A 19659-nucleotide genomic window follows, 5' to 3' on the forward strand; every position below is an offset into this window, starting at 1 on the left:
TAAATGCGATATCATTTCATAAGTCACAAACCATTGAGTGTTAGCTTTGTTAGGTAAACAAACGCATCGACACATCGAAGCGCGCAATCGAACCGGATCCTGAGGCACCGGTAGTTGTGGCCGGTGGAGAAGGAAGTGACTTGTGGGTCGAAAAATATCGTCCCCATCGTTACATTGATTTGCTTTCCGATGAAACCACAAACCGTAGTCTGCTCCAGTGGCTTACACTCTGGGACAAGATAGTTTTTGGACGTGAGCCGAAGCAGAAGAAGGATACGAAGCAGCTGAGCAGCTTCAATAAGAAAACCGGACGCTTCGAAACGAATGGTGGTTGGAAGCGAAAAGGACGAGGACCGACATTGAACACGGATTTGGATGAAAATGGCTGTCCGGTACAAAAAATAGCCCTTCTTTGTGGGCCGCCTGGGTTGGGTAAAACTACATTGGCGCACACCATTGCCCGACACGCTGGCTATGTGGTTCGCGAGGTTAATGCTTCCGATGACAGAAGTCCGGAAGCGTTCCGTATTGCGCTTGAAAGTGGTACTCAGATGAGATCCGTACTGAATGCGGATGGGCGGCCGAATTGTATCGTGCTGGACGAAATCGATGGTGCTCCTGCACCAACAGTAGATTTTTTGCTTCGCTTTATCTCTGGGAATGTAGCACAGAAAGGGTCATCAAAAGGGAAAGGCGGAAAAGACAATAAATTCATCCTGAGGCGACCCATCATTTGCATTTGCAATGATATGTATGTTCCAGCTCTGAGGCAGCTGAGACAGGTTGCCTTCGTTGTTAATTTCCCACCCACAGAATCGTCGAGATTGGCTGAAAGGTTTAAACCGTTTGATTTTCCGAACGAATCGAGCACAAGATTTAAATACATTCTTTACAGGTTACTCTTGATTTCGAAACAGGAGAAGGTCCACACAGATTTGACATCAATGCTGGCATTGGCCGAAAAATCTGGAAATGATGTGAGGTCCTGCCTCTCGATGCTACAATTCCACAGTTCGACAAAGAAACGTTTGCAACTTACCGACGTATTGAAGTGTAATGTGGGACAAAAAGATCGACACCGGGGATTGTTCGAAATATGGTCTGCGATTTTTCAGGTGAGTAACTATTTTATTTTCTCCGACATATATCGTCGTTCAATTTTGGAAACCTCTTTCTACTGCCGAATTGCAATCCTCGATGGACATGGAGTAGATCTGAAGTGGCGATGGTGCCACTGCAGGTTTCTTGATCCGTGAACGTCGTTCGGCGGTTTCCGTCGTACGGCTTATTCGCGTTTGGGTGGCCTGGTTCTTCGGAATGAACACTTGCGTGAGCTTCGCTTTCGTCGTTTGTGAAGAGCTAGTTTTCTTCATTCTGAGATTCGTGAGCTCAATTGCTTCCCGACGAAGATCCCAAATGTTCCAGCGATAGTGCCGGTCAATGTTGAACGGGATTGGATGTAGCTCGGTTTGAATCTCCTGCTCACAGGTGATTGGTGCCTTGATGCGGAACACATCCCGGCTCTGTGAATTGTACGCACTTTGTACTTTGTGGAAGATGTCCAAGAACACGATGAGGGGCACTTTTTTGCGAACCAGTTGAATTATTTTGAAGAGATATCTGAAAATAGTTGGAAAATGGAAACCTTCTGGAGTTAATTTTGTGCCCAAAATATAGTCACCATTAGTGTCAGGGACGTGGTTCACACGTTCGGTATTTTGACTATAACTTATTCTTCGAAACACAGGATTTGATTACAAAAAATTCGTCGCTTTATAAAACAGGACTTTTCAACGCATGTCAAAATTTGAACAAGACTCTAAGCGCAAATGTTTGTTGTTGAGCAACATTTGTCCAAATTCGTATCGAAGTCATTTCAACTGATTTGATGCAATTTGTAAAAGTTATCCGTAGAAGACTTTGTATGATTTTGTAATTATTTACCCTTTATTGATGCAGTAGGATAACATCGTTCAAGTGGGGGTCAAATCAGTGAATATGTCACGTTTTCATGGAATAGTTTGATCATTGAAAATGGTTTTTGCATACTAATCTCTACGGAATTTCTCTATGGTTTGACTAAAACTAAGATGATCTATATGACGATTTCCCAGTCGCTAAATAGCTTAAATTGACGGAAAGTTCGTTCCTACACTGAGGAAAGAGGCACTAGATACCGTATGCGTGATAATGTTTGCACCATCGTTCCCGTCGCACCTGTGCATATAATGATTTGGTTTTGTTTGCATGCACAAAAGAAATAATTCATATCATAATTGACGAATTTACGTTGGATTTACAACCAGATGGCGCAGCGAGTAAAATGAGGATGTTTTGTTTTTTGGTATGAAATTCGTTCAAATTTTCTAGAAAAATCAGAATTTATCTTCAAATTTCTCGGCTTCATGTATTCTTTCCTTGCTGAAAAGGTTAGAAAATCATCATTTTACAATGTGCTATGTATATTACGAGGAATGGCTTGTTATAAGTATTGTAACATTATTTTTTTTTTCAAATAAGTAAACGATAAATAGGGTGTTTTACGCTAAAAATACTGCAAATCCTTCTCGTATCGGCCCCTACATAATCAATGATATCAGCCAATTTGATATGATATCGATTTCATCGTAATTATCCATAGTATCAATAACCGGTATGCATTGTCAAACTTAAAATTTTCGAAAATTATCTATGAACCATCGTAAATATACAAAACTCCAACTTTCTTACCATATACTGACGACATTCAATGGCTGAAATTAATCTATATTGAAATAAAATGAACAATCACCACCGAATCTTGCTTTTCAGTGGGTAAAATAAACAGACACCCTCACTTTTGTGGTTCTGAACTCTAATGTAGATGTCGCATGAGCTGATTCAGCTTTGCGTAAATTCGTCAATTGGCGATCTAACGTACAAATCTACACCTAGGCGGCGCTGCGGTGAAAGTTATGATGGTTTTAAATTTTGCCATGTGAGCTTATGGAAGGTTTGTAGTTCTTTCCATAAATTACAATGTTATAATCATGAAAGATTATTTGATTGCGATGAGTTTGTAAGAAATTTAATTCTGCGCAATTTTATATATAACATGTTATTTATTTACCTCTTTCAGTAGTGAAAACTATAAAAATGTTGACAATGGTTGAATTAAAGAAGGAAATTCGAGAGCACAATCAAACACAAATAGAAAAATGCACGATTCCTGCATGTGAGAACTACCTTGGAAAGCCCGGAAGTAAAATATACGTGATTGGTTTTCGAGTTTTAGGTTACCTTTGCATCATTTTCTTAGTTCAAAAACAAAATCCAGATGTCTCACCGATCGTTTACGTTTTGCGTTAGATCGCCAATAGGCTGTGAGTAAAAGAATCTGATTTCTTTAGTTTGTTAGTTATACCATCATGAAGAAGCAGCGTATTCGTGAGATCCCACGCGCAAATGTCGCAAAAAGACATTTCAATCGCTGTGGGAGTAAAAGAGGTTGTGGGTATGAGCATACGCACACATACACGTATATATAAAATTAAATGTTTCTACCTTGTAATGAAAATATATCTTGTTTATTGTACGTTTTCTAAATAAAAAACTAACGCTCGTTGATTTATTTTGGTAAAAGTTACAAGACGTTATCTATGGTTTTTTGACGTAGAACTACGTCTTTCAGGAAGGGTGCCAAATCAGGAAACAGGTCACGTTTTTATGAAATAAAGTTAACGTTAATAACTATTTTCACTGTGAACGAATTCTCATGATTTGTATACCAATCGAATCGGAAATTCTCTAAGATTTGTTTGATATGCTAAACATTACAATTCGCTATTCTCTAAACGGTTTGAATTCATGAAAACTGGAAGAACTTCCTTTTTTCTCATACATTTGTTCTGGCGATTTGTGTGCTAACCTTACCCGTATTTCGAATGCTTATAACTCGAACATTTCTCACAGATCGGAGAGATGTTCACATCAATTGATAGGAAATATTTCCACGTGTTTTTATAAAATGTTTAATTAATAAAATGTTATTTTTATGAGATGAACAATTGAACAACTGTAAAATGTCAAGCGTTATCTAAACGCTCTAACTGCCAAGGGTTGATTGGCCCGATTTACGGTTTCCCCAACACAGACTTTAAAATCGATGTACCTGTGGAAATCCGCTTTGCAAATATACATGGAAATCGGGTGTGTTTTTGTTCCCACCGAGCTGTGCTTCCCTAACAAGGACTTCATAATCAATGTGCCTGGAGAAATCCGCTTTGTCAAAACATGCAAGTCGGGGGTATTTTTCCCACTGAGCTGTGTTTCCCTAACACGTACTTCAAAATTAATGTGCCTGGGGAAATCTGCTTTGCAAATGCATGCAAGTCGGAGGTATTTTTTGGTGTTGAATACTTTTGTACTCGCTTGTCGTTGTGCAGATGTTTCCCCAAAACGTACTTTTGAACTGAGAGGCCTGGGAAAATCGTCGTTTCAGATACTAGAGGTGAATGAACTTTCGCGGTTTCAGAGGGAAATGTAAAATACAATGATCGTTTGACAATTCTTCCGTTTACATATTTTGGTAGTCCTAGGCATCATATCAAACGTAATAGGACGTTTATCAAATTTATTTGTAACAAAGAACATAATCTATTACAAAAATTTCGATGCATTTTGAAATAATATTCGAAGTGGTAAACAAGTGGATTGCATAATATAATTGCGTAGTTCTACGTCGAAAATATGCGGTCGTGTCCTAGATACAACCCCTTACCATTTTTTTAACCGTTCGAGGCCCGTATTTCGCTCAGTTCCCACAAGTTCTTAGACCGACTAAAGGAAGGACAAAAGCTCTGGTTCCTAGCGATATCGCTGCCACCAAAAGGAAAATCCGGTTGAACCCAGTGCGTTAAATGAGGAAAATGACGGAGGAACACGTATGTTTACCGTCGATCATGTATAAAATTCCAGAACCGATCGCTTTCGATTCGATTAATCCTCTCCTGCTAGGAGACGTGGTCGAAGAGCATAAAACCAACCGAGCATGTATCCAACCAAGCATCCTTCTAGTGTTATGGTATTTGGGTTGGTGGCTTCCATGTCAAAAAAACAGGAAGTGGGTTATATCTGTGGTATAACCGCAAGGTTGACGTAGGACTATCGTTGATTTAGTGGTTATTTGTTTGAAGTTGAATCTGAATCCATTCTGAATTAATGAATAAATGAATATTTGGGGGACTTCGAAAACGAGAGCGTTACGTTGGAGGCACAAGGCTTTATGCATCCAATATTGGATACGAAAATATTTTACTGATGGAGAAGAACAATCTTCAGAAGCCTTTCCTGTTGATTGCACTTGATTGAAAAATCACAAAACGAAATGCTTTTGATCGCAGTATTATATGAATAGAAAACAATAAAATAAACTCTTTCATAATTTCCAATTCCAAGGGGAGCTGGCAGATTATTTTTCAGCAACGATTACATCTTTCCGGATTCCTCTGGATGCTCGATGCCCGCCAGTGGTTAATGCTAACTCGATAACCACCAAACGAAGGGGGTTGTGCGCGTGTATGTGTGTGTGGCGGCTGCTTCGATGCATCAAACGGAACCAATTTTCGATGCTGGTACTCTCTTGGTCGCCTTCTCCTCTCCTCCTGATGGATCGACCCTTCTGCGCTTCCTCACAGTTCGAAACATACTGAATGCGTTTCACCACCAGAATATCGGTTAAGTATGCTTTTTGTCTGTGATTGATTCGAGAGAAGGCGTGCTTTACTATGGCAATTTGGAAGGCAAACTAGAGACGAATGAACTCTCTGAGTTTAAAACATCCAGCGACTGAGCAATAATCGATTGAAAATTATGATTTTCACGATGCGAACCATTTTCCGTTTTTCATGTTATGAATCCAATATTGGATACGAAAATTTTCTACTGATCGGGAAGAATAATCTTCAGAAGCTTTCCTGTTAATTGCACTTGATTGAAAAATTACAAAACAAAATGTATTTGGTCGCATTATTATATGAATAGAAAACATTAAAATAAACTTTATCACTTGAATATAAATTACAGTCCCAAGGGACAACTGGCAGATTATTTTTCAGCAACGATGACATCTTTCGGGATTCTTTTCGATGCTCGATAACCGCCAAACGAAAACGTGTGTGTGTGGCGGCTGCTTCGATGCCTCAAGCGGAACCAATTTTCGTTGCTGTTACTTTCTTGGTCGCCTTTTTAGTGGTATCAATCTCCTCCCGATGAATCCCCTTCTGGCCTAAGGTGCACAAACAGGCTCTTGGTGACACCGTTCATCAGCGATTTCATGATGAACGAAGTTAGCTTCACCACAGCAGCGACAACATGCTCCAATCGCTGTTCAATTATAATTGAGTGGAATTCTGAGCGGCGCTCGCTTATATACCGATTGGTGATTTCAATAGCCTGTTTTGAGAGCAATTTTAAGGCTATTGAAACAAGTTTTTGGATCAGAAGGTAACAGGTATATGAAGCGTTTATCTTTCCAATGAAGTGTTTATCAAACCATTTCGTTCAGGTGTTCAGTAAGTATGTTCTTCCGTGGATCAAAGAGCAGTACGGCCCGAATCCGTTTTGAGATATAAAAGCCATTTATATTAAATTCGATTTCTGAGTAAGAACATTTGAAATGTTATTAGGTAGATTCCGTAATAAGTACCAAGTTATAAAAATCGGACAGGGTCCTGCCAGCTGATTTGGCATGGAATTGCTCTATATAAGTGGTGGCCAGGTATAGACATGGCGCGGGCCGCATTAGAATTTCCATTATAGCCGCGGGCCGCAATGATTTTTCTCTCACTACTTTTCACTATTCTTCTCACTAGTTCTCACTATTTTTTTTCTCAATTTAACGATTGGTCATTCCAATGAGAACGTCCACAGGCACGCTCTTCCAACTTGGCCCAAAGTGAATAATCCGAGGGCAAATGGCCAATCATTTGCGGAAATGAAGTCTGGTAGGTTTGTTGCTATTGCGTTGAACGCGTTCATGAACAACATAGTTAACATTCTGCAGCCGTACCGACCTCGGACGTCCCTTTTTGTGCCTATCGCCCACATCAGTTGTCTCTTTGTACTGCTGTAGTGTACGGGACACGAATCGTTCGTTGATAGAAAACGGTTTGAGGAGCTCATAGATGTTTTCCCGTTTTCCCGCACTTACATAACGTGGCAATTGCCACACGCTCCTCGTACAGACCGAACTTTATCGTTGCTAGGAAACCGAACAAGTACTGATGGGACCACGAAACTTGGTGAGAATGAAGGGGGACATCGAACTACACGACTGCAGTTTTACCAGTTTCTTCGCTTCAAATGTCACAAATTACCTCGTGATTTCACTGATAGAATTATGGCTATACTTGATAATGTGAATACAACAAACATACACAACATACTCCAACACCGTTTCGATTTCACTCGAACTTCTTTTCTTGAGACATTTTATCTAAATCAGCCTTGAATGTGAGAGATACCGATGCGAAGCGTGTTTTAAAAAAGACTGTCAGTGATTTTGTTCCATGGCTTTGATTTCACTTTTTTCATAACTGAAACAATTGCTCGCAAATATTTGTGAATTCAAACAAAGAAGTAGTTGTTGTTTGAACTTGATTTTGTTTTCGAGTGAAAAAAATGGGTGGGTTATATCTATGATATAACCGCAAGGTTGACGTGGGACTATCTTAGCTTAGTAACCATTTGTATGTATTGATTGCAGTTTGCATGTATTTGCAATGGCGATTTCCCCAGACACCTTGGTTTAGAAGTCTTTATAGGTAATCAGATTTCAGTCGGAACAAAAATACTCCCGACCTGCATGAATTTGCAATCCCAATTTCCCTGGACACCTTGTTTCTGAAGCCTGTGTTGGGGAAACATATTTTAGTCGGAACAAATTGCCCTCGACTTGCATGTATTAGCAATGCCAATTTTCCCTCGCTCCATGGATTAGAAGTCTGTGGTAGGGAAACACATTTCAGTTGGAACAAAAATGCCCCCGAATTGCATGTATTTGCAATGCTAACTTTCCCACGCTCCTTGGACTTGAAGTCTGCGTTAGGGAAACGCATTTCGGTGGGAACAAAAGCTGCTCCTACTTTCATGTATTTGCAATGTCGATTTCGCCAATGCTGCTTGGATTTGAAGTCTGTGTTAGGGAACATATTTCGGAGAGAACAAAAGTCCCCCTACTTTCATGTATTTTCAATTCCGATTTCCCCAACGCTGCTTGGTTTTAAAGTCTGTGTTGGGGAAACCGTAAGTCGGGCCAATCAAAACGAGGCAGTTAGGGCGTTTAGATAACGCTTAACATTTTACAGTTATTCAATTATTTATCTAATGAAAAATGACATTTTATCAATTGCGATAGATGCGTAGAAATATTCCCTATCAATTGATGCAAACATCTTTCCGATCCAGTAGAAAATGTTCGAGTTATAAGCATTCGAAATCTTGCATTTTTTCCTGCATGTTCAGTGTTTATGTTTTCATTTTACCCCCCATATATTCCGGTTAGACGTAGTCCCACGTAAAAAAAAAGAAAAGAAGTTTGAAACTCACGATGGTCCAAAGCGTGCGAATTGATTGATGATATGGACGATATCTTTCAAGACATTCTCGAATCCTACATTCATAGAAAAAAGGCAAGCCAACAACTTCTGGGTAACTTCGAAATCCTATTCTCATCTATCATATGAATAAAATATGTAGTCGGCAGCTCGTTCTTTCAAACTCTCAAACAAACAATTTTCTCTCCTGACTCAGCCATTTTTTCAGCACAGGATGTGGCAACAAACTTGTCCTTTTTTGACGCATGTTGCGGTTCATATTTTTGTTTCAGGTTGAACCTTCAAAACAGCAAAATCATTATAAATCAAATAAACCATTTTCTGATTTATGTACGTAAAAAAGTATATTTCAGACAATTTTCCCTGGAATACACGTCCTTCGTCAGCCACTTTTCATTTTTTACTAGTGCAGGTTTCCCTTTGCTTCAATTTGCACAACAACCGTCACAGCGATAAAGATTGTGTTATGAAAGAGAACGGGATGCATGTACGCGTGAGTACATAAGAGAGGGATAAAGTGCTCTCGCCATTAGAGGGGAATCGAGTTCACTCACCATTTTAGTGTCTATTGGCAATCGCTATTGCCAATAGACACTAAAATGGTGAGTGAACTCGATTCCCCTCTAATGGCGAGAGCACTTTATCCCTCTCTTATGTACTCACGCGTACATGCATCCCGTTCTCTTTCATAACACAATTGAAAAAGCAGTTGAGCCGGGTTTGTAAGTTGTCAGTTACTCGGTTGCGGGTAAACGCCAAACTACCCGAAGAATGACGAACGTACGCATACCACGAAATTTGACATTTGATTGGCATGTATGTGGCTACTAGCAATCGAGCTACTTCAAAGTTTTTTGGCTACTCAAATCAAATGTAAAATTTCTTAGTAGGGAAAGACGGGGTAAGACCGCCCGGCGGGGTAAGACGGACCACTTCTAGTTTTATAAGAAATCCTCAGTATTTTGGCAAATATGCTACCCTAGAAACATTAATAGCATATTTTTGTCATTTCGAAACACCTTGCAAAACTTAAGGGCACGAAATATCAAAATTTTAAACAAAAAAAAATCTTCGTCCATTGCAGTTGTAAGCGATCTAATTTTCAAGGTAATCAGAATAAGGATTTCTCCAGCAAAAACTGTATATTCCGTTAGTTGCCTGTATCCCAGTATCCTGCCATACAAATGAAACATACATTTTTGCATAATTCAAGAACTAATCAAGCCAACTGAACCAAATTTGACATGTGGAGGTTTTAGGGGGCAAGAAACATTTCTAAAGTGGTTCAACATTCCTCCCACCTTTCTGAGGGGGGGGGGGAATGTTTCTACGATGGTATGACACCCCTCCCTGCTCTGGAATGGTGAGGAGGTCCCATAAAAATATTACTCATATTTCAACCAAAAATATTCCAACCAAACATGACAATAAAAAAAAATTCAGAAAGGTCTGAAGGAAAAAGGGAAAATTCGGAAAATTAATATGTTCTACAATTACATAGTGACAAATGCTGTTAGTCCATTTGATGTTTGCGTTAGCGAAATTGATCTTTGTTCGAAACTGGAAATAGATTTTAACCTTCTCGCATACCTTCTTTTATCTATACCGATGAAAAAGTATCGCCGAATGTGTTGATAAGAGCAGCAGAACTCGAGGAAGGAATTGTCCGATTTAGGGCTGTCTTTATTCTATTATATTTTCTGTATAAAACATTTATCCCATGTAACGGAGAAACATGTTATTTGCAAGTGGTTAAATCTTGAACGAGAATTGTGTCTGAAAATAGTCTGATATTATAATGATGAGTTTTATTAGAAACACTAGGAATTTTATAGTAAATGGTAAATACAACGGGGTCGATTAGAAGGTTAATCAATGAACAGTTCTGCGATTGGACCCAATGAGGTATATATCGAGGTGAAGCAGTAGGCGAAGTATAACTGTATTCGCATACAAAATTTCGTGTCGTAATTATTTGCATTCTCTATTAAATGTATATGGAATAAATAAAACAATGTTCAAAATACTCACGTTTTCATAATGATTTGAGCCAAATTTCTCTTGAAATCTTGCAACGGTTTGTTTTTTAACAGATGGTTATTGTATTGTTACTTTACTCCATTATTTATATGGTAAAAAGGTCCAGAGAGCAGTCGTATTCTTAGGCCTCGGAAGCATTTACAGTTTCGGTGAAATGCTGCTTAATTGAACACTATTTTCCCACATCTCACACTGAGACCCATAGTAATAAGTATATGGTACGGTAAAACTAACGAAACTTCGTTCAAAATCACTTTCATTCGTCTTTTTCAAAGTAATTTCGCAAATATTCACTACACGCTGTCACATTATATTCATAATCAGCGAGAACATCAATAAAATGTATATTTTTCATTGATAAAACACATACTGAAAATAACATTTTCACATGGATCACATGGTAGGCAATCGAATATAAACACAACGACTGACGTCACTATTCGGGAAATAGTTATGGCAGCGCATGCTATGTCGCTCGAAAAATCACCATCTTCATTACCTTTTTTCCAGGACATTGGATTGGACCCATGAACTTGCTCATAGTAAGAAAACGTGAATGTTTGAAGGTATTGATAACAAAAAAACAAATGTTGGGCGGAACGAAGTTTGCCGGGTCAGCTAGTATATCATAAAATAAAAGAGATGATTTTTGGACATTCAAATTTGATGCGGGGTGATTTGGACCGTCTGTGGGGTGATTTGGTCCGGTGTGTTTTTCATCGAAAAAAACATACTTATGTTTATGTAAAGTATTTTGGGATAATGTTACAATCAGTAACAGTGTTTTGGGATCGATACCAGGTGTCTTGGCCAGATTCCAGACCAGAAAAATTGGATATTATGGAGCGTTCTGTGGAGTCTAAGTCATCAGAGCGATTAGTTGTATTCCAGATATCATGGTACCTTGTTTTTTGATGGGAAGAACTCCTGAATAATCAATCCAGTGATTTCGAAAGAACGAGTGGGATACAATTTGCACGACATTTTGGACATGAAATAGCTATCCGTGCGATGGGTGCCGCGTTTGCTGACCGTCGACCAAAAACAGAGGCGCGTTGATGATTCAACAGCCGGTTTGGCGTTGTTGAAGCGTAATCGAGTGGACTACTTTCAACGTTTTGTGACAATGGATGAAACGTGGATCCATTACCACACTCCAGAGTCCAATAGGCAGTCTGCAGAGTGGCACTGAGGCATATTTCGAAGACTTTGACGTTTCGTACTACAGAAAGGGAATCGAAATGTTGCAAACTCGCTATACCAAGTGTATTCCCCTCGAAGGAAACTATATTGAGAAATAAATGCAGCTTTGCCTAAAAAACGATTGTTTTCATTAAAAATCCCGGGATTTTCAGCCCATGTAGTATTTTCCCGCGTGCATACTTCACAAACTATCAATTGAATTTATGAATGAACAAAAAAACTATCATACTTATCTGGATCCTCGTCGAAAAACACGGCTGGCTCGGGGATGTTGAACGCATAGAAGTTTTTCTGATACTGACAGACGCCCATGTCGACATTACCGGGCATCAATATACCATTTCCTTCCGCTAAATGCCACGCGCAAAACTTCAGAAGTTCCACCTAAAATGATAATGCTCATTACAGTCGCAATTAAGTTCTACGTTAAATTCAACCTTCATATTCAGCGTATATGGAACAATCTCGCACATATTTTCTCCATTTATAAGAAGACGTTTTTCATTTGACTTGCTCAATCTATCCATGTCGGTTTGGATCTGGCATTCGCCCAATAGACGATAAGCTAGATCGTCGTAGCTCAAGCATCTCTCCGTTAAGTTCATCAGCGTATTGCTGATCTGGTTTATTTCAGATAGAAGATAAATATAGTTTTGAAACTGCAACCAAATTTGCGTCAACTCGGAAAATTTTGGCTGGAATGGTAACAACATTTATTTGAATTACGAGATAGCTTTGTATCAGAAGACAGTAATCACTCACAAAAACTCTATCGGTTGGAATTGCGGTGCGGTATTGCACCGCTTCATGAATTTTGACCAGTTTTGCTTTATATTCCTGATTACAGGTATCAACATTGAATTTGATGAGAGCCAATTCGTCGATTAGTTTTCGTGTGTACACTTCATGCTGCCGATACATGGCCAGTAGATCCTTCAAAACGGTGAGATCTTCTGCGGAGATGTTCTCCGGAAGCAGTGTCACGATGGTACGATTTCGTAGATCGTACGCAATAGACGAGTTCAATGCGCTGGTTAGAAGGTTGACCTTATCCATAATTTCACATAGCGTAATCTGGAGAATAGATTTGGTCGATTCGTGGGATTGTTCCAGAATACGAGGCACTGAAATCAAAATAGTATTTGAAACTTAGAAAATCTGTGAATATTTTACTTACAATCTGATATGCCATTGGTAGAATTTCCTGCATGTTTGTTAAAGATGCGAATTCCACACACAATATCTCGTATGTCCTTCAGAGCCATAACCCTATCTTTCCGATCCAGTGTAACAAACTTCGCTTTATCGCTTCTCGACATAACTGAGTTCAGAGCTTTTGTGGTTTCACTGATGACCTCTTTGTTGTCCGGACTACCAAGACCCATATTCAAAACGATGTCAATAATTATCTTGCTGAAAATGTCATCCTGTTCATCTTTTGTAATCACGTCGTTCTCTGTGATCTCCTTCAGCAAGTGAGCCGTTTTACTCTTTAGGTTCTTAGCATGTTTTTCTATAATTTCATCCTTGTTGAAAAAGTTCTCCAGGAAATACAGTTGCATTTTGAGAGTGATTAATTTTGGGGAGCGATCCTCTGGGGGAGTAGAAAAGTTTCATTTTCATTTATTTCTCATTTAAGTATGACACATATTTTACATACCGGCCAGAATTTTCACACATTCTTCTACAAAGTCGTCGTGATTTCTCCGATCGGCACTCAGAGTTTCCATGTATATTTCAAACTTGGGATCCAAACTTACCAGGTTCATGATAAATGTAATCAATTGTTTGTCATAGCGAATATTTCTCCGTTCGCAGAGTTTGATGATTTCGTAAAGCAGCGGTTTCAAGTTCGTGTTTGGTTCCAATAGATACGTTTTCAGATGGTTCGATGCCATGTTCAGTTTCGTCTGAGAATATAGAACCTCTTAAACGGACGGATCCCGCTGGAATGGATAGAGTTTGACCGGCAGTGAACTTGGCTACTGTCTATAGTGTGAATGCCCTAACTCGCTGTTTTCACGGTTACTAAGGGGTTGTTATTTTGGTTCAATATTGCCGTACTGCACATTCATACAATCTTCAGTTATTTCTCCTCTTGAAACATCAGCGCACGAAGGAAATTGCGCTAGATGTCAATGCAAATTGCAACATCTAGTGATTGTTTCCTTCTTTCGGTGCAATTTACGTTTTTTCTACACGGAGTGAGGAACAATTTAAAGACTTTGCTTAACAATTTTGTTTTATACGGGAGAACAGCAAACGCACGTTTTTATTGAATATCATGAATCGTCGGAGTGTTTTGAAAATGAAAATATTATTTTCAAATCACTGGATCAAGATTGATGACGAAACTGGTAGAAAATATGTAGCTGTTTGTTTTTTGTATCGTTTGGAGATCATTGAGGAAACTTGATTTTTGGTAGACTTATTTTTTCGTAGTTTTTATTCCACCATCGAAATATGAAACCATTGAGAAATGAAAACACTGAATGGTTCTCAGAATTAGCTATTCATTCCCAGGAGTGGATGACCATGAGTAGCCAGGATTTTCCACGGATTGATCTTCTGATTAAATTTTTACAATGCTAAAACAATGAAGCAACTTTGAAATTTATGCGTCTTTAATAGGAGAATATATCAATTATTCCATTCGAACTACGTCTTTCATTTCTATGATGGGTGTAAGTTCGAAGTTTCGAAAACGAGAGTGTTACGCCGGAGCAACAAGATTTTGAGATTCGAAAGATAAAATGTCTACGCGTTATATGCTTGTTACTTGATGATCTAAGAACTTGTTTCAATTGCATCAAAATTGCTTTCAGAGCAGATTATTGAAATCACACAAATCTGTATATAAGCGGGTGCTCGTTCGGAAACCCACTCAGTTATGATTGCGCAGCGGTGGATGTACGATCAATGTAATCTGTGTGTTTCACTAACACAAACTTCAAAACCCATGAGTCTGGGGAAAATCCACACGGAATTTCACTCAGTAATAGTTGTACAGCGATTGGAGCTGCTGTGACGAAGCTAACTTCGTTCATCATGAAAGCGCAGATAAGCTAGGAAGGTGACCAAGATAGCATCAGCATCGTAAAGGATTGAAGCATTTAAAACAGCCGCCACACACACACTCACACAGGCGCGCGCGCTCGCCGCTCTTTCGTTTGGTGGTCATCGAGTCAGCATTGATTGCCGGCGAGCGTTGAGCGTCGAGGAGAAGAAACAGATCATCTGCTAACAGATAATCTGCCAGTTCTGCTTAGAATTTTGAATCACGTTGAAACGAAAGTATTTACTTAGTTTTCTACTTATAAAAGTAGAAGGGTCTGTGCTTAGTGTTCAATGTTCATTGTTCAGAAATCTGTTATTTTAACTCTTTAACTCTTTTGAAACTCCAAATGGTGGCCCCGAAAAGGGCTGTTTGTTATATATATATATTAATATTCCTCAAACGGGTTGGATAAAGGAAATTTGGAACATCAAAAATTTGCCAAATGACTAAAAAATGTATAAAACATCGAGAGCGGGTGTTTAACAAAATTTTTGGCCGAAAATCGACCTTTTGGTCGAAAATCGAGTGGTCAAAAATCAAAACTTTGAGTGCTTTGAGGCACCTCTCAATCATGTACGATTAAACTGAAATTTTGCACAACCTCCATACCTCCATTGCCATTCAGGCTGAGTCCCAGAAAGTCGATTTTCGGCAAAAATTTGTTTTTTGAAATGACACCACTGTCCATGTTTGCATAGGAGACGTAATCACCAACACCATTAATGTTGGGAAAACGCAGTTTTGTTGTTTTTTTGCCTACAAACGTAACCATGCAAATTTCCAATGAAATAATCTGTCCAGTTGAAGGATATTATCAGCAAAAAAGGGCCTAGGTGATTTTGCGGATTCACACATATTTTTTTTTTCTATTTTGAAAACGCTTGCGTCTATTTATGCGGACAATCAATCTTTTCAATGAACATTTGTTCGCATAGCTAGACGTAATCACCAGTTTGCTCTGTCTGCAGCGTTAGTATTTACATTTTCGATAATAGTCAAAACGTCTACGTCGGTAGCTTCAGTTGTTATCGGGTTGTCAAAAAGGTTTGCAAGAAATTTAGTGAAATGTACGGAAAAGGTGCTCTGTATTTGTTGCGAGTCTATGATAGTACTATTTCCTGAATACTCTGGGATATGATAAGAACAGCAGGTTCGTGTTTTTTTAAATTGAGTTTGTAAAGGGAATCTGCAATGTTGGTAATTTTAGCAGCATGATTTACCGATATCACGATCAATCGTATAAAGATGGTGGAGTGACTTACACTAACGGTATGAGTAAATGCCGAGTATGTGGATTAATTCGATGTCGAATCCGAGGAGTTATAATGCTAAGAACCAATATTATTTAAATTTTACTACTGATCTGATTGTTTCGTTATCTACTTGGAGATTCAGATGCAGAAAATTAGGTAATTATAACATTAAAAAACACAATTACTTCTCTATGTTCATCGTGTACAGAAAAAAGTAACGATATGAGGAGCGTTTCAATGGTTTCTTATATACATTCATTGGGAAACACTAAGAAATAAAACACTATCGTGACAGGCATATTTGGATTCTACAAAGAATGTGATTCCAATGTAGATTTAGCTTACAGCACATAATACTGATAATTGTTGATTTTCGAACGATGTATGAAAGCTGTATTGAACTATGTCTGTTATGCGGACAAACAGTGATTTTTCGGAAACGTTTTTTCAAAATTGCTCAAATGTTTTCGAACAAAAAATGTTTGTTTGCATGTTGAGCAAACGTATTGCATTGTGTAGAATGTGAAACAGCGAAAAAGTCGATTTTGTTCATTTTGTCGTTTACGTTTCCTATACAAACATGGGCAGACTCTAGAAGTTGTTTGGCATCGAATTTTTTTTTCCGATTTTTCAAATTACCTTCATCCAACCCGTTTGAGGGATAGTGCAACCTTTTTTACACCACTTCCGCACTTTTGCTTTTTGTGATAATAATCCGATTGTAAATAGCCTTCAAATGTTGCGACATTTCGACTAGTCGGATTCGAACGAAAACAAAATCAGCTTTCAGAAGTTCGACTGACTAACTGAAAATGATTAATGAATATTAGTGCAACACATAACAGGGTGGAAGCGTATGTGAATTGGTAAACAAAAAAAAATCATTACATTCTATATTATATGAAGTTTATGGGGAATAAACAAAGAAATGTTGAAAATACTTAGGATTTCATGATATGTTGAAGCAAAATATACATGAAATCATAAATCTACTTGATTTTTAATGTATAGCTAGGATATTGTGATTTCTTCCCATTGTTGTATTTTTACTATTAGTCTTATTCTAAGTCATCGGGAATAGTAGCTTTTTCGGTGAAATAATGTTCGTTTGCAGACTATGGGCTTGTTCACGAACGTCACTTCACGGCCATATTCCCTGTGGTATCTCAAGCAACGAGTACTTAACAAAAAAGAAAAGAAAAAAGATTTACTAATCTAAGAAGTGTGTATCTCATTTTGAAGTATCTGTGTCGTTTATTTCAGTGATTCTTGGCTAAATTTTGAAATTTGTGCAATGGATTATTTGAAAGAACATTTTTCAATTACTTGAAGACTTGTGATATACAACTGCAACAAGTCCAGGTATATAATTGCAACGAATTTGCCTTATTTTTCAAAATGATTACCAGATAAACGTGAACTCACTTCGAGGAAAAAAGATGTCGCGTGAATCAATGCTGATAAAAACCGGATAATTTTCATGTTCCAATGTTTCTGGTATTCATAAACACCCATTGATGATAATTGAAAAACCGAAGAATCGAATGTTTTAAAGCTGAAACTATTTCTTGAATGTATCTAAAATCAGTTTGTTGTGTAAGTCCCCGGGAAAGACTCCAACCTAATTAGAGGCGAAAGAACTGAACTGAACTATAATCTAAGGGCGATCCGATAATAGATAACTGCATTGCGCACCATTGTGGGGATGGAATTTCCTCTGGCGATGGACTGATTGAAGATTGCCCAACTCCAACAGAATGGTGGATCAAGGATTAATTCAAAACAAAAAACTAGTATATTGGGAATGGCAACCATGCTAATTTCAGACAAGGCACTGAAAAGAAGTAACATTGAAAGATATAGTATTTAAGATATTTGAATATTGGCAGCACTTCAACCACAATCACAAAATCTAGGATGCCAGTAGATGTGGCCCAAACAGATATTTAGTTAATGAAGACAACATTTCTGTATCCCCCTTATTTACGATTTCTGATCCTGAGAATCAAACAGTGGGACCGGACCTCGAAGAAGGAAATATATTTCACACGCAACTTTCCGACAGCCTAATTATTAGTATGATGAATGAGCCATCAGAAAAGGATGAAGATACCGATGTTGGGAAAGTTGAAGATGAAAAAACATAGTTACAGTAATCAATCGAAAATGGTAGCTCTGAAATATTAGATCTGATAACTCAAGCAAAATGCAATTCATATGGAACGGCAATTCAAAATATAAACAACAAAATAATCTAGATTTAATTAATACTGTCTTCAAGAAAATACGAGAAATTGTTATGAGAAAAGCACTGCAAATATAGTTTCATTATATCATGTTATACTGTGTCTAGAGACGAATGAACTCTCTGAGTTTAAAGTCTCTTTAATTCAATACCGTTACCGTATACTGTGTGGTTTTACGTGTTCATGTGATAAATATTGTAATAAATGTTTGTCTATAAGTTTTGCATGTTGCATTAAGGATAATGTTCAAATCATACATATTGGAGCAAATAAAATTTTCGTTTAATATAAACGTCTGTTTCGAATATATCATGTTCCCATTTTATCACGTGATTTTTTTTAAGCGTGATATAATCGAGACGTTACTGTACTATGGAAGCTTCCAACTTGAGAGTTAGTTCGCCTTTAGTATCTGTAATGACGGTTTTCCTAGGCTACTTGGTTTTGTAGTCCTTGTTTGGGGAACACATTCCGGTCTGTACAAATGCAAGCGAGTACGAAAGTAGCCACAGCTTGCATGTATTTTTAATGCTGATTTCCCCAGACACTTTGGTTTTGATATCTTCTGTAGGAGCTTTGGATCACTGTGACCTGTTTGTGTGATTTATTGTAGTGAAGGTCCGTATTGGGGAAACACATTCATTTCATTATGCATATAGCATAAGGAACAGGAGCGCCTTCGTCTTGCATGTTTTTGCAATGCCGATTACCGATTACGTTAGCACAGAATCTAAAAATGGGCCGATTACCTCTTGGTTTTGATTCTGTGTTGGGGATTCAGTATTCCACTGTTACTCTGGTTGCTTCTTTTGGTCGGAACCATTTGAGGAGCACAAATTGGATCAATCAAAACGTGGCAATCAAAACCAATACTTACCCAGTAATTATCCATACCTAATTGTGCGACGATGCATGCTGTCAAAAACATACCTGCGAAACTTACCAAAAGCAGTTCCGGCCCGGATATCGGAACAAAGAGGAAAAGGAAATCTAGTGGGAGGAGAAGAGTTACGAGAAGAGAGATGAAAGGAAGGAGAGCTTTGGAAAGAAAGAAAGGAGTCGAAAAGGAAAGTATAGGAGGATCAACCTTTTCTTGGCTACCGGACCGTCGAAAATAGCGCATCAAAAAGTTGAAACGAAGTCGATACATTTGAAGGAGTTTTTCTCGAAAAGTTCCGTGCGAGAGAAAATAAAGGTGGTGAACATCGCATTCCTGGGAATCGCAACGGTCGAGCGAAGTCCAACCCTCCTCGCCTTGGTTCGTC

General features: G+C 38.3%; 2 protein-coding genes across 3 annotated transcripts in view; one reads left to right on the forward strand and one right to left on the reverse strand.

Moving 5' to 3' along the window:
- Window positions 1-19659, reverse strand: part of LOC129778729 (cilia- and flagella-associated protein 206) — a 101260-nt gene that overhangs the window by 79135 nt on the left and 2466 nt on the right. Inside the window, exons 2-7 of one of the 2 annotated variants that reach the window (XM_055785808.1) lie at window positions 13498-13783; window positions 13015-13431; window positions 12600-12961; window positions 12275-12532; window positions 12067-12221; window positions 1119-1620 (exon numbers count right to left, since the gene is read on the reverse strand). In XM_055785808.1, coding sequence (XP_055641783.1) covers window positions 1155-1620; window positions 12067-12221; window positions 12275-12532; window positions 12600-12961; window positions 13015-13431; window positions 13498-13735 — 1896 coding nt within the window. In that variant the 5' untranslated portion in view covers window positions 13736-13783 and the 3' untranslated portion in view covers window positions 1119-1154. Of the gene's footprint in view, window positions 1-1118; window positions 1621-12066; window positions 12222-12274; window positions 12533-12599; window positions 12962-13014; window positions 13432-13497; window positions 13817-19659 lie in introns of those variants that run through there. The other variant, XM_055785809.1, reaches the window with a different exon arrangement.
- LOC129778727 (chromosome transmission fidelity protein 18 homolog) overlaps window positions 1-19659 on the forward strand; it is a 45682-nt gene that overhangs the window by 1121 nt on the left and 24902 nt on the right. Inside the window, exons 4-5 of the mRNA XM_055785804.1 lie at window positions 54-835; window positions 896-1115. Of these exons, the coding sequence (XP_055641779.1) occupies window positions 54-835; window positions 896-1115 (1002 nt within the window). The remainder of the gene's footprint in view (window positions 1-53; window positions 836-895; window positions 1116-19659) is intronic.

The sequence above is a fragment of the Toxorhynchites rutilus genome, chromosome 3, assembly GCF_029784135.1.
Source record: "Toxorhynchites rutilus septentrionalis strain SRP chromosome 3, ASM2978413v1, whole genome shotgun sequence".
In the NCBI taxonomy this organism is placed as follows: domain Eukaryota; kingdom Metazoa; phylum Arthropoda; class Insecta; order Diptera; family Culicidae; genus Toxorhynchites; species Toxorhynchites rutilus.